This window comes from Calonectris borealis, chromosome 11 (assembly GCF_964195595.1).
Source record: "Calonectris borealis chromosome 11, bCalBor7.hap1.2, whole genome shotgun sequence".
NCBI lineage: Eukaryota > Metazoa > Chordata > Aves > Procellariiformes > Procellariidae > Calonectris > Calonectris borealis.
The window spans coordinates 19,682,483-19,697,025 of NC_134322.1; the positions used below are offsets into that span (position 1 = coordinate 19,682,483).

At 38.5% G+C, this 14,543-nt stretch overlaps 1 protein-coding gene across 1 annotated transcript in view; it reads left to right on the forward strand.

The window, feature by feature from the left end:
• Window positions 1-14,543, forward strand: part of TLN2 (talin 2) — a 211,402-nt gene that overhangs the window by 132,621 nt on the left and 64,238 nt on the right. Inside the window, exons 24-32 of the mRNA XM_075160321.1 lie at window positions 980-1,093; window positions 3,034-3,147; window positions 4,522-4,656; window positions 5,641-5,769; window positions 6,391-6,493; window positions 9,004-9,212; window positions 9,998-10,117; window positions 11,153-11,350; window positions 13,515-13,654. Coding sequence (XP_075016422.1) covers window positions 980-1,093; window positions 3,034-3,147; window positions 4,522-4,656; window positions 5,641-5,769; window positions 6,391-6,493; window positions 9,004-9,212; window positions 9,998-10,117; window positions 11,153-11,350; window positions 13,515-13,654 — 1,262 coding nt within the window. The remainder of the gene's footprint in view (window positions 1-979; window positions 1,094-3,033; window positions 3,148-4,521; window positions 4,657-5,640; window positions 5,770-6,390; window positions 6,494-9,003; window positions 9,213-9,997; window positions 10,118-11,152; window positions 11,351-13,514; window positions 13,655-14,543) is intronic.

Sequence of the window (14,543 nt, forward strand, 5' to 3'; positions counted from 1 at the left end):
GAAAAGACAGATTAAAAAAAGAAGCCTTTCGTAATTCCTAGTTTCCAACTGTGGTTTTACTGTAGTCTGATTCAAGTGCAATGAGATTAGACAAACAAGGAGATCTAAGTAGGCAGTCATGTTCCAGAAGTGCATTTAAATTACTGTGTCTGGCTAGAACCAAAGATCAGGAGTATTTCGGGAAATAAAGGCTGATGTCTCAATTTTCTAACTGCATGCAAGAAAGCTTTATAGAAAGGACTTTTTTGTTTTGCTGTTATAACATACACTGCCTTACAGAGGAGTGAAATTTGTAATGATGAGAATGAACTTCATGCTTGGTTGTGTTTAGTGGGCCAATTAAAAGAAAGTATTGTAGAACATGTTGGAATACCTTGGATAAATTGTTGAATTTTTAATTTTGTAATAGGGAGAGGTTGATAATAAGACTCCTAGATATTTGAAGAAGGTTTTCTCAGTGCTTTTAGGCTCAGTAATACCAGTATTTTGTACCTCTGCATCATTTTAGTATCTTTGCTTTTGCCATAGAGCAATCTCAGTAGAAGTTGGCTCACTTGAGTCTTTGGTCAGAGGTGTTAATGTAGCAGTATGAAGCACTATACTTCGAAGCACAGTACTTTGCCTGTTTTCTCTGGCCTTCTTTGTAAGGAGCTAATTGATTAGATTATTTCTGCTCTCTCTAATTGACTTATTTCAGCCATATTGCAACTTAAGCTATGAAGGAGTAAGAGCTTAGAATCCTTCTAGTTCCACCTTTTTCTTTATTGGCAAGTTAGAGATGGATAACAGTGTTCAGCTCATTTTCATCTTGAGAGAAGAGCAATCCTGAGTTTCCTTAAAGCAAACCAAATTAATCAAGGGATATAATGTATTAATCTGTCAAAGCTGTTACTGTCAAAGTTACCTATAATATGTATTTCATCCTCTGAATTACTCAGACTTTTCCCACTGATTTAACTCTGTTTCTTTTTCTCTGAAGATTGCAGCTAAACAAGCTGCAGCTGCTGCTACTCAGACTATTGCAGCTTCTCAGAATGCAGCTGTTTCAAATAAGAACACAGCAGCCCACCAGCAACTTGTGCAGAGCTGTAAGGTAAACACATCACAACCCATTGACAGATAACTCTTGAACTCTGCTTTATGGGGAATTGAAGATCACCTTCTATAATAATACTGTTGCAACATCAAAAGAAGGTTTTTTTTTTTTTAAAAAAAAAAAAAACCAACCAAACAAAAAAAAAACAAAACCACACACTTTCATCTCTGTGGATTCTGGAGAACGCTCATTTATTGTATTATCCATAGTTTCCATGCGTTACTGTATGGAGAGCTTTGAAAAGGTGAGCTACTGTAAGTGCCATGTAGTACTTGCCTGTTACAAATACCCCTGGAAACACCTTCCTAGAAAGGATGGACAGGCTTATATACCTCAGCATGTAAGTTATAACCAGTTCACGTGAAGCAAGTGCTTTAAGTAAAAGTTTTGCTGCAAATCAGTAGGCAGTACTGTATATGCAGAGCTATGCTAGAAGCACTGTGCGGAGGGGTCGGGTTGCTCAGAAATTTGTACACTGGCAAGAAGTCTTGGCCATGCGTTCAGCGCACGAGTGTGCTCTTCAGCAGATGAGTACCTCTATGATCATCAAAACAGGCTGTTGAATGATACATGCAGTGAAATGGGACTGAGGTCTGCTATGGAATAAAGGTAACTTTTGAATTTTCCACAACGAAGGATGGCGTAGCGATAGTGATTTATACTATAATGGAATGAAATCCTTATTTAATGTATGGGTTATATAATTGGTTATATAACTAACAATACTGATCCTGTTATTCTGCTGTTCAGCCCACAAGCAACTGGGGCCTTAAATGTCACTGTAAAAAATAAGTTACAGACCTTACTATGGGTTAACATGATTCCTAGCTTGAAGTTAAAGCTGCCAAGACCACAGATTTCAAGATATGCCTGAAGTCAAGCACATTTTTATAGTTCCAAGCTAGAATTCAGAGTCTGGTGAGAAGCTCTTTTGTGTTTAAGCTACATTTGGCAGCTTAATTTCTAGCTCTGACTAATGGTGCTTCAGGGTTTTTAAAGAAATTGCATTTAAACAAAAAATTGAAAAAGACGACAGAATGCAAAAGGGTTTTCTTCTGGATGGAACAGCAGTTATGTGGGAAACGAGAACAAAACCATTAAAGAAGGCATCATTAAAAGACACATTAACATTCAGCAATTATTTCTTGTCATGGTAGTATTCCTAAGAAATGTTGGAATTAAATAAGGTAGCTCAAGTGCATCTCAAGATTGTGTTGTAGGCAGCTGCTATTTCAGTATGAATTAAAAAAAAAAAAAGCTGAATCATTGTATTGTTTACGGTTCATTCTAATTTGATCTTGATGATGATTTATTAGAGGTAGAGAAGATCTGATACCTACTTTTTTACTTTTGCGGGGGGGGGGGGGGGGGGGCGGAAATTAATATTGCACTGCTGAAGTAAGTGATATTGTGAAATGGATGGACAAGGAGCATGAATCTTGGGCAGTCCAGGAGTAAAGTTTTAGCAATACACTCTTCAGAATGCTCCAGCCATACTATAAAGTTTTTATTGTTATAAGTCAAGGAAAAGTAGGCTGAGATGCTTGTGTGTAAAAGACAATGTTATTCTGAAAGCAAGACATTATCTTGAAAAATCTGTCACCTCCACTGCTGCCATTTGAACACGCAAAGGAAGTAATTCAGAATACTTTGTGTACATAATTTTGCAGAAAAATCTTAGATTGTCTTGTAGGATCTTTAAACTAATGAGTAGCTTGAATAAAGATTTCTTAAGTAAAAGTAGAATGTCTCTGAAAAATCCTATCATGTATTAATTCAGTTCCATGGAATCCTAAACAAATTCTGTGAAGGCATGAGGGTACTGTACCAGTGAATACTACAGGTTGTCTTTAAGGCGGGTGGGGAGAGGGCTTGGTTTGGTGTCAGAGGGTTTGGAGTTTTTATTTATCTACTAAAAGCTTCTCCTTTTATTATAGAATGTTGCAGACCACATTCCTCAGTTGGTGCAGGGTGTAAGAGGAAGTCAAGCTCAGGCAGAAGACCTCAGTGCCCAGCTTGCTCTAATAAATTCCAGCCAGAACTTCCTTCAGGTGAAGTGAATCAATCACTGTAGTAGATTCCATCAGAGCAAAAAGCATTTTTTAGTGCTGTGTGGTTTTATTTGTGATAAATAAGCAGTAAACTGTTAAGAACTGTGTAAAGAAGTTCATCACTGACTATGAGTTATAGCTAAGGAGAATTTAGTTCCTCAGGTCAGATGGATGAAGTATGTTGAACCTGTGGAGAGTGAAAACTGCCAAAATTGAGGATAAAAGTAATAAGAAAACTGAAGTGTATTGAGAAGAAACGTTCATTGCTGTGGCATTTGCCTTCTGGGAAAGAGTTTAAAGAACAAGATGGAGAGAATTCAACATCTTTCTAATCAGAGGTCTGAATATGTGAGATGCTGTTGTCACCTTTCTTAATGAAAGTAAAGTTAGTGTTGCAAGCAACAAGCTCCAGAATTCTTCACAAATAAAAGGAAATATTACCATAGTTTTTTAGGTAATAGCCTGCATATGTAACGGATCTTGACTGAAGTTTTGAACAAAACACAAAATTTGACGCTGTGCTTCTTCCAAAACAGCTTAAAAAAAAAATATTGAGCATTGATAACAAAACTATTGGGTTTATTGTTGACATTAAAAGAAACAAACAGAAGAAACCAGTTCTCTATATAATGACATGATCATTACTTGGCACCAGTTAGTCCTGCCTTAAATGTGGAATAGGAATGAACCCTTTCATTGGTTGCTGTTAGCAGGTTCTTTATGGTCCCATGTAAGCAGAGGTATTGCAAAAAATGCTCTTGCTGTGTTTGAGTATTTTGCTATATGGTTCCCTCTGGAGTCGTTAAAATGATCCGTCTCCCCTCTGGCTGGTATGTGTGTACCATGGTGATGGTGAGAATCAGCAAAGTATTTTGATTGTATTAGCAGCAAACCCTGTGAAGTCATTGCTTGAATTACAGTTTTAAATTCATAAAATTTTGGCAGAGTTTAATATTTAGAAACATTGAGACAAATTTGCCATCTGTGCCAGCTGGACTTGCTCGTACCACATGGATGCTGAATGGCAAAACTGCACATTTAAATATTTTTAAGTAGTCTACATGAGTACTCAAAGGCCTCAGGCAGACATTGGTACCAATGAAGTAGTCATTGTACTAGTAAAGCACAAATGAGCCCTGCTGCAGAGGACACTGCCATGTGGAATTATGACAGTGTGCCGAATATGAATAAAAGGCTGGGATCTAGAATGTGCATGGTTAAGGAGCCAGGACGTGCGTGAAATGGTCATTACAGAAGATCTAGAAACTCACGAGTGTGTCAATGGAGGAAGCAGTTTGTTTATTGAACCCTAAGCCTTCTTTAAAGAAAATGAGCTAGTAAAACCAATTGTGTTCACTGCTCTTCTTTGAACAGCCTGGAAGTAAAATGGTGGCATCTGCTAAAGCTGCAGTTCCCACTGTGACTGATCAAGCAGCAGCAATGCAGCTAAGTCAGTGTGCGAAGAATCTTGCTACCAGCTTAGCTGAGCTACGAACCGCCTCCCAGAAGGTAGGTAAATGCTAGTTTTAATCAGCTAAAGCAAGGTGACTTGGACGGTGGTCACCGGCTCACTCCTGCTTGGCCCCCTGTCTCTCCCCAGGGGAATGGCTCATGCTCAGGCAGTGTTCACTCCTCAGTGTTGCTTTTTGAGCAGTTTGCTCAGACTCCCAGGTGGCTTCTGTGTCATGATAGAAAGGGGAGGGAGAAGTGGCAAGAAAACTGAAAAACTTGTGCTACCCTTTCCGTACCGGAAAGACAGGAGGAGGGTATACACAGAGCAGTGCACCAAAGCTCTGAGCTGCTGTTACACCTGAAGGAGAGTGTGGAAAAGGGAGCATATCTCGTGCACCTGCCAAGCTGGGGAGAACCCAGATATGGCACTGCTGTGGTCAATGTTGTGATTGTGAACTGAAGCTATCATCTCTAAAATTCAGGAAAGCAGAGGCTATCTGTGTTTCGTGCATAGAATTCTAAACTATGTATGGGTTTTTAAAAAAAAAAAAGTATCAGTGGAAAGTTTGCTCTTTTTTTGTGTGTACACTGAGGCCCAAAACCATAGCATAATGTAGCATAATGGTGGCTACACCTGAGCTAACGTTAAAATTTCCAGCTCAGGTACTGATGATTGTGGGCTGCCACATGAGGCGGTTCAGTATGACTTCAGTCACGATGCATAGTTAGGCTATTTGTCAAAGGTGAAGTCCAGACTGCAGCAGTTATTTTCTCAGTACCTGGACTGCCTAGTGTGAAGGTATGTGTACACAACCTAAGTGCATCACATTCCCCTGTTGGCTCTTAACAGTGTGTTATTCTATTCACAAGCTAAGAGCATTGTGCAGGAGTTTGGAGTCCGTGATGTAACACTTAAAGTGCCCACAATGGCCTCTAAAGTCATGAGAGCAATAATTTGGGAGGGGGAGATTATATCTAAAGCATTTACTATTTCTGATAGTGGCTTACAGCTGCTAACATGTTGATCTAATTCCTGAATAGGCTCATGAAGCATGTGGCCCAATGGAAATCGATTCTGCTTTGAATACAGTCCAGACACTCAAAAATGAACTGCAAGATGCGAAGATGGCAGCTGTGGATGGACAGTTAAAACCTCTCCCAGGAGAAACTGTAATTGAGGAAGGATGTTCTTCATTTAAAAACAAACAAAGTTAGCTGTTAAAAATTTTAAGTATTAGAGGCAAAACAAGTCGTGAGGCTTTGAATAATGATGACACTGATAGGATTTTGCACTAATTCTCCTAAAAAGAGTATATATTCCTACTACACCATAAGCATGTTCTGTAGCAGAATTACTCGTAGAACTGTAGGGCCTCCTTCTCTATTGTACAAATTACAATTTAGCAGCAGCAACGTTTTGGTCTTTTCTTCTCAGAAGGAATTTCTTTTCAACAGTGACAAAGATGAGGACTCAATAGTTCTAAGACTACCAGTCCTGGTAGGCTTAGAAAGTGAAATGTTTTATTTGACAAAAAACCCCTTCTCCTCAATTTTATAATTGCTAACTATAAAATAGTTTTGTTGTTCATATTATCTAATATGTTGATTTATTTCACCCTGGACAGGGAAAACATGCTAATCAGGTTTCAGAGAAACTGTGTGTGTGTGTTTGGTAGCTGAGGTAAAAGCTTGGTTTTTGTGGAATGAGGAATTTTTTAATACTGTTTAAAAAACAAGTGTGGTTTTAGTTGAGCTTAAACAAAGAACTTTGTCCTTTGCGATTTTTCACAGCTTGAGAAATGCGCTCAGGACCTGGGAAGTACATCCAAAGCGGTCGGTTCATCAATGGCCCAGTTGTTAACTTGTGCTGCTCAAGGCAACGAGCACTACACAGGTAGAGTTTTACTCATAATGTCTCTGCAAAACCTCTGCTTTCCGTAAGATATTTGCTAGAAGGTTTTCTTATCATAGACTACTTAAATCAAGGAATTGCTCACTTTTTTTTTTTTTAATGCTGATAATGAATTGTGGCAAGTTATTAGGAATTGCTGGTGTAAATAATGTGCTTCATAAAAGAATAGTGTTGCAGTCTGCTGTGTGTCTGTATATAATAATAGATTGAGACATCTGTTGTTTTTGTAAATATATGACACAAACTCTGGGAAGGACAGAACTAAAATGTAATACAATTTAAAAGTCAGTGCCACTGGAAATATTGCTGTGTCCTTTCATAAGGTTAAAAGAGTCTTTGGATATTTTTTGAAGCACAGGATGCAGACATACTTGGGATAGCTCGGTGATGTTTAAAATTGCATCTCTTACTAGATGTTACCAGTTTACATGTATAATGCAGCTAGTCTGTCTGACTCATTGATCGCATTTGCATAGTTTGAGTTATAGCCAACAGGGAATGTGGGCACACAGATTCTGCAATTTGGTTTTGTACTTGTACTTTTAGAAACCAAAATCACCTTAATAAAGAAAATGCTCCTTGCAGGGGCGGGGGGGGAAGGTTTACTCTTAGATGGTAAAATGTTCTGTCTCCTTATTTTCTGTAAGAAATGAAAGCTGTTGATGCAAATGCTACTGTAGGATTTTTTTAAATATTACTGATAAAATGCATTATGGCAATTACCTCTTCATTGGATATAATTGCATCAGGGCTACATAACTTACAGTTGCTTTCATTTGAAGCAGTAATTGCATTAAGATGGCTCGCGTTTCTATCACAGTTATGCAGAAGTTAGCACTGGATATCTGGCAAAGGAATACAGATACCTGCAGCTGATATCGAATAATTGAATATAGTAGCTCTCTTAACATCAAGCTATAAGAACTGGTTGGTTGGGAAATCCTACAAAGCAATGAGTTCCTTTTTAAAGCTCATATAACTATTTTCTATCTCATACTGTCTTGTTATGCAAAAACTGTTGTGTGCTCAAGCAAGCACCGAGTCTTTGCAGGTATTATGACATTCTGCTGTTTCTCTGAGATAAAAATTCTTTACAGCTTATATTCACTTTTTAGTAATTCCTTCTTGTCTGCAACTGTCACAGTCAGTTTCTTTTCACTTTGTACTGAAAGTCATTGTAGAGGATGAAAGCAGCACCAAATTGAAAGCAAAACAACCAGACCTTTTTATTTTGTGGTGCTGTAATAAATTAAGTCAAACTTAAAAGTTGCTTCTGGTACTCTAAATAAAGGAAACAAAACATGTGAGTATTTTTCCTCAAATTTTCTTTTAATTAAGAATGTAGAAAGCTCTCTGTGGTTTGTCAAATAGAAAGGTTGTAACTGCAACATAGGCAGTACTGTTTCTCTGCCTAGCTTGGCTTTACTTTGACATATAATATCACTTGCTTTTCATCATCTTCTAAAGTTTCTGTATTTAAAAATGTTCAGTTGATGGGAAGAGAAAATGTTAAAAGGCACTGGTGTTAAAATGCTAGCACGGCTACTTTGTGAGTTTTATTTGATTGTGATGTCCCAGCTTTCTAAACATTTCCAATAGGGATATTAGAACATTCTAATTATTTTTAATGCCTAAATATGGATAACCAAGAGGTCTTGTACAATGTGAACCTTTTCTATAGCTTTCTTTTGGTAGGAGTAGCATGATTTTCACATTATCACTCAAAATATACCACCAATTGCATATGTTGTTGAATAGACTATGTGCTAATTAAGGTATTTTGGAAGACTGTTTTGTATTGGTTTTCATTAAGGGCTGAGTTAAATTTCAAAAAGAGAAGAATTGGACCATTATTCATCCAGTTGTACGTCTTAGCGCTAGAGCTGATGAACGTCCTATAATGTCCAGACAGACCACAGAAACTAATTTCATGACATCCTCTCTATGACTTCAGTTATTTTTATGTGCTTGTACTCACAGTGATGTTAGGTTATATCAACTTGTATCATCCCTAATGATCTCTTCTAATTTTTTTTTAATTGCTTGAACTTAAGCTATTGCTGTGTTTATTCTCTAAAAAATCTGAAGTTGCATTTTCATAAGCGGCAGAGACACTGTGGCTCTGAAGTCATGTATACTGTTCTTGCAGACAATCACTTTCCCCCATAGCTTGGAGTATAAGTTTTTCCTCATTTCCAGGTTTTAGATTTTCTTCTTTTTCAGTGCTTCGCTAAGATTTAGTCACTGATGTAGAGCTGTGCCCGGAACGTGGTCTTTGGGGTATATTTCTTCCTTTATGGCTTCACTACAGGCATTTCTCTAGGCAAATGATGCTGCGCATTTCAAATGTGTTCATGTTTGAAGATTTTCTTTTAAACTGCTTTTGCAGTGTTATTTTGCAATGGGATCATTAACTGCAAATTCATCTGTCATAAAATAGAAAGATTGTCTTTAAGGGTACTGATAGAATCCTTGATGAAATCTGAACATAGGAGTGGCTGCCAGAGAAACTGCTCAGGCTTTGAAGACTTTGGCTCAGGCAGCACGAGGGGTTGCAGCATCTACTACCGACCCTGTGGCAGCACATGCAATGTTGGATTCAGCAAGGGATGTCATGGAAGGCTCTGCTATGCTTATTCAGGAGGCGAAGCAGGCGCTGGCTGCACCAGGGGATGCAGACAGTCAGCAGAGATTAGCCCAGGTAGGTTGCGACTTGCGCAGCTACATGAATTATCAAACACCCAGTGAAACGCAGCATTAAATAATATGAGAGAACAACAGAAAATAAAGCTGCAAGCTTTCTGGTCCTTCCAGCAACTCTCGGATAGTAACATCATGCTTATGTTAAACAATGCAGATGGTGCGAAGTATGGTATTTTAGTCATCTTTTAGAAAAATAAACTTATACAAAGATGCAGTTAAGTGCTTTTACCCATGATATATTTGAGTAGGCTGCTGTTAAACAGATCATTATCAAATGAAGGATCTGTATTCATGTTATATTCAAAAAGAGAATGCATGTTTTCTGCACATGTGGCACCACTACTTTTGAAGACTTTGAGTAACAGGTTCTTTTTTTATTGGTTTGAAAAGTTCTATAATTGGCCTGTATTTTATATAATTTCTTATGAGGAGCCATTTGTTTTAATCAGGACTTTGTCTGAAAAAAGTAGCGTGCAAAGGATTTCTGTGATTAGTATATGGTTAACTTCAGGGGCATTCCCTTACCTGCAGTGCTGCAGCCTTTATCCCAAGTGCCAGGAGCAGTTGTGGAGCTGCCCTGCCAACACTATCCTATCAAATGGGTGAGCATAAGTATTGACTACTGCTAGACTACAGGTGAGCAAACCAAGAAAGTCGCAAGCCTCGAAAATGGTCTTGTTAGAGTCAGAATGTAGGAATTGCTGGCTATAGAATGTGCCTCCTATTAGATGAATGACCACTTAAGCCTTTCTCGGTGTGGATGTGTTTACTTATGTGTTGTAGGTGGCAAAAGCGGTGTCTCACTCCTTGAATAACTGTGTGAATTGTCTGCCTGGACAAAAGGATGTGGATGTGGCCTTGAAGAGTATTGGGGAATCTAGCAAGAAGCTCCTTGTTGATTCGGTGAGATGTCTTTTAACATAGAAATATATTTCAGAGAACTGAAAAGCAGATCTAGGTTCCAAATGTGTCAAATTATTATGTAGTAATACCCTAAGTATACTTCATGTAAGTTTTGTTTAAGTTTATGCAACTTTAAGTAGCTGCTATTTTGGCTGAAATGCTGTTCTTCTAGTTTATGGGAAGGGTAAAATGTGTCTGTGGCTTATGAAGGCAGTATTAAAGTTGTTATAGATCACCATTAGTTTCATTTTTTGAAAATGCCAACTGTGACTTAACATTTTGAAGAATATGAAAATTTGAAAATTATAATCCATCTCCCACCTAGAAGTGATCAGTTCAGTTTAAGGAGCATTGTGGTCGACCAAAAAATGTTTGGTGCATCTGTGGTCATTTTGTGCACGGAGAAGAACTGTTATATTTCTGTTTAACTGCATCCATGTCAAAAAACCCCTTTGTGCACTGGTAATTTGCTGGAAGGTTATATTATTTACACAACTTTTTTCTGCACCTACCAGCGATCCTGCTACTCTGTGAATGAAGGAGGAATTGTATTTTGATATGTTTGTGCAATGCCTTTTGGTAAAACCAGGTCAGGAGTTTAGAGTCATTGTGAAGAGTTGCCAATACTTGTGTGGTGTTTTGGAAAGCTTTTTTGTGGAAGTGAATTATAACTTGGAGACCAAAATTCTCCAACTTTTGCCACTGAGTTCATCACTTCGAATTTCGTAGTTGAACCATAAAATAGCTATTGTCATCTCTGTCCCTTGAAAGGCTTACGTACTTGTCTGTCCCTTGAAAAAAACAGCGGGACTAAGGGTGTTGTACAGATTTCTGGTTGATAGCTGTCCCATAGTTGGACTATTCTGCATTCAGGACTGAATCACTAGCAGTCCAGTTACAGTACTCCATTCTAGCTTGTATGTGAAGCTCACTACTGTATTACATTTAGTGTTCTTGAATTGTGTTGACCTTTCCAGTTATGAAGGGCTGGTGTGACATGACGGACAATAAAATATGGCACTTGGTCTCTTACAGCTACCTCCAAGTTCTAAGTCATTTCAGGAAGCTCAGAGTGAACTGAACCAGGCAGCAGCAGACCTGAATCAGTCAGCAGGAGAAGTCGTCCATGCTACCCGGGGCCAAAGTGGGGAACTGGCTGCAGCCTCTGGAAAATTCAGTGATGATTTTGATGAATTTCTTGATGCTGGTATTGAAATGGCTGGCCAAGCACAAGTAAGTTTTTTATCTTGCTAATTGGGACCAAGGGTTATCTTGGGCATAGTATCTTGCAGTGCAGTATCTTGGTTATCTTGTAGCACAGTACAATATGCTGGTGTGAGCCTATCCAAATATGATGGGTGATGTTTGTTATGAAGCAGTCATCTGTAACTGGTTATCCAGAGTGAAGTCAACTCAGCATTTGCATTTTACGCAGGATACTGGTATTTGTTCCTGTGCCTAGTCAGATATATGGCTTCATACTCCTCTGTCTAGTTTGGGCTATTAACTAATTTGAGCTGTATATCTGAAGGTTTAAAGGTGTTCTGAACCTCTCAAAGCTTATGGAAGGGGTTGCTTCTATTTTGGTAGAACTACCATGAAGTATGTGAACACTGTTCAAAATTTAGGACCTTTCTTTGCTGATTTTCAAATGCTTTAAGTAGAGGGAGGAAAAGATGCATTTAAAATCCAGACTTTATATTGCTCTATGATGCGTGCTCATGTGGCCCTGCTACAGAGTGGAGCAAGATTTGAAGAGGGCTAGCTAAAACGCCATGGATCTGACAGCAAGCACTTGGACTTCTGTTTAGTGATTTAAAATCTGACAGAGTTCTATTCTGATGAACTCGGTAACAATCAGGAGTGTTGTCACATATTACCTAGCTTATTCCTAGTAGTCTAGGTACTGATTTGAAGTTGCAAATATCTCCTTCATTTTATCTTACTGGGTTTAGGTGTACTGAATTACACTAATTGGTCATTTGATGGTCATTGGAGATGATTTAACATAACAAATGTCAGCATATAGAAAAGGGTCATGTATCAGGAGAGCTAAGAGGACTTGCAGAAAAAAGAATCTGCAGACTGTTTTGCCCTAGTTAGTAGGAGGAACTTGCAAACCTAAGAAATGATTGCTGAAAGAAAACTAGCCAGAAAGTCTTGAGTGTGCCAGTCCTTTGAAGTCATTCATGAAGTGTCTCTATAGAGCAGATGCTTTGTAGATAGCAGAGCTGAGTAGAGAGATCGGACAAGGACTGCTGATTTTTCTCCATCAAAACTTAATCATTCAGGTTCCAGATCCATGAAGTGAGTTAGGCACCAAATATCAGCTGATTCTCTGAAATTGAGTCGGAGTTAGGTACCTGATTATCTTTTTAGCCGTGGGCCTCATTGACTGTTAGAATGTTTTGTTTGAGGCAATTCAATGAAGGCAAAGGTAGAAATGATACTGCAAATAGCTACTTGAAAAGAGAATTCCAGCTGCTGATGACCTTGTGGCCCTTGCCGATTTGCTTAGCCTGCTGACATAGGGAATGATAACATCTTTGTTATTAATGGCTGATCTTTCAAAAGAGAATGCTTTCTGTCTATGTGGCCTGAACAGAAGCAATACCAGGTATTTTGGATGCCCAGCAAAATGGGGGGGTAGGGAGGAAGCAGAATGTATATATACAGTAAAAGCTATTCACATCAGCTGAGTAATATGTGACCTCTTTACATAAAACCCCGAACAGACTGTTAGAAAGAACGGATGCACATCTACTGATCATTGACAGAAGAATCTAGTCACAGCTATTTGCTGTGATAATGCAGTACTTCCCTGTAGTTGTATGTATATGCAGGTTTTCCTTTTCAAGCAATGGCTTAAAATAAGCAATAGATAATTAAGGCTTAAAATAATCCAAGTTAGAATGTTTACCGAGGTAGGCTTATAGAATTCTCTGGGGACAGAGGACTTTCTGGAGGGATCTTTGTGTGAGTAATCCCAGTTAGATGCTAGAGAGCCTGTGGGTTACACAGAGGATGCTAGAATACAGACAGTGTACACTGACTGAATAATGTGGATCAGTTGTGCCAGGCAGAGACACATGAGAATCTTGACAACAAAAGCATTGTTCAACAAGTAGTAAAGTTTCTCCATTGCTTATTTGTGAATGCTGCCATTGTTAGAAACCAAGCTATTTGTTTTATGGGTTTCTTTTTCTGTTATCTAAGTGAAGCTAGAGGCACCTGTCTGGGTGAACAGAGGCTTTGGTCCATGTCCTTCTCTGGACTGTGGTCCCCTGCATGTCAGTGGTTTCAGGTGGATAAACAAATTGGATTTCCAAATGTAGTTTTAGCACACTCTCTTTATTGTAAACTCTGCACTTAATGTTATGCTGTTGTGGCTTTGCAGACTAAAGAGGACCAGATTCAAGTAATAGGTAACCTCAAGAGCATCTCGATGGCTTCCAGCAAGCTGTTACTAGCTGCCAAGTCTCTCTCTGTTGATCCTGGAGCTCCTAATGCCAAGAACCTCTTAGCAGCAGCAGCAAGGTAAGGATGTGTTGCTTGCTTTAGGTTTTCCTAAGATATTTGCTTTTCTCTGTGATATTTATAATGTGTTTATATATTCTTCTGCTATTGACAGTTAACCGAGTGGTTGGAACCTGCAGTTCTATTTAAATGAAAGTAGGCTGGAGGAAAACTGCTTATTTTGGAGGAGTTTCTTAACTGGCATAACTTGTTACCCTTGGTGGAAATAAAAACCAGCAGTTGAAGAGTTGGCCAGATTTTTGAAAGGGACTAGTGTGTTTTACCTACTGTTTTTTTACCATCTGTGTTCTGACAAGGCAGTAGCTAACAGTAAGCCTCTCAATCCCTAACAAAGAAAAGAAATTGAATAATGTTCTTCTATAGAGTGTGCTTAAAAATCATGTTGTGCCTACCTATCACTAACAGTGTGTATGTGTGTATGATCAAGAACACGTGAAAGGGTTAAATGCTATGTTTATTTGGTGGAAGATACCCTTACTTTAAGGATTCTGTCAACCATGTCCTGAATTTCATCTTGTGGACCCTGTTTCTCAGTCAAGGTGCTCAGTGTTCATGTGGAAGATAACACCACATTTCAGTGTTTGGCTGGATAATTGCCTCTCCTTCACTTTGTCAAATCCTTTTTACAATTTTTTTTCCTGAATTAACTTTTTATTCAATTATCTAAGTTTGTAAATGAAATGTTCAAATATCAATCTGGAAGGGGACTGCTGAAGGACAGATAGACATCACACCTAGAAATGTTAACATTAAATCAGATGAATGTCTGAGATCGTGTGGATGTGACTTATAATATTGTCTTCCAAAATGTTTACACCCACAAAGATTAGCCTAGAGAGGAAGTGAGTTAAGACAAGACTGTTAGTTCCTCGGGGTAATGTAGTTGCTG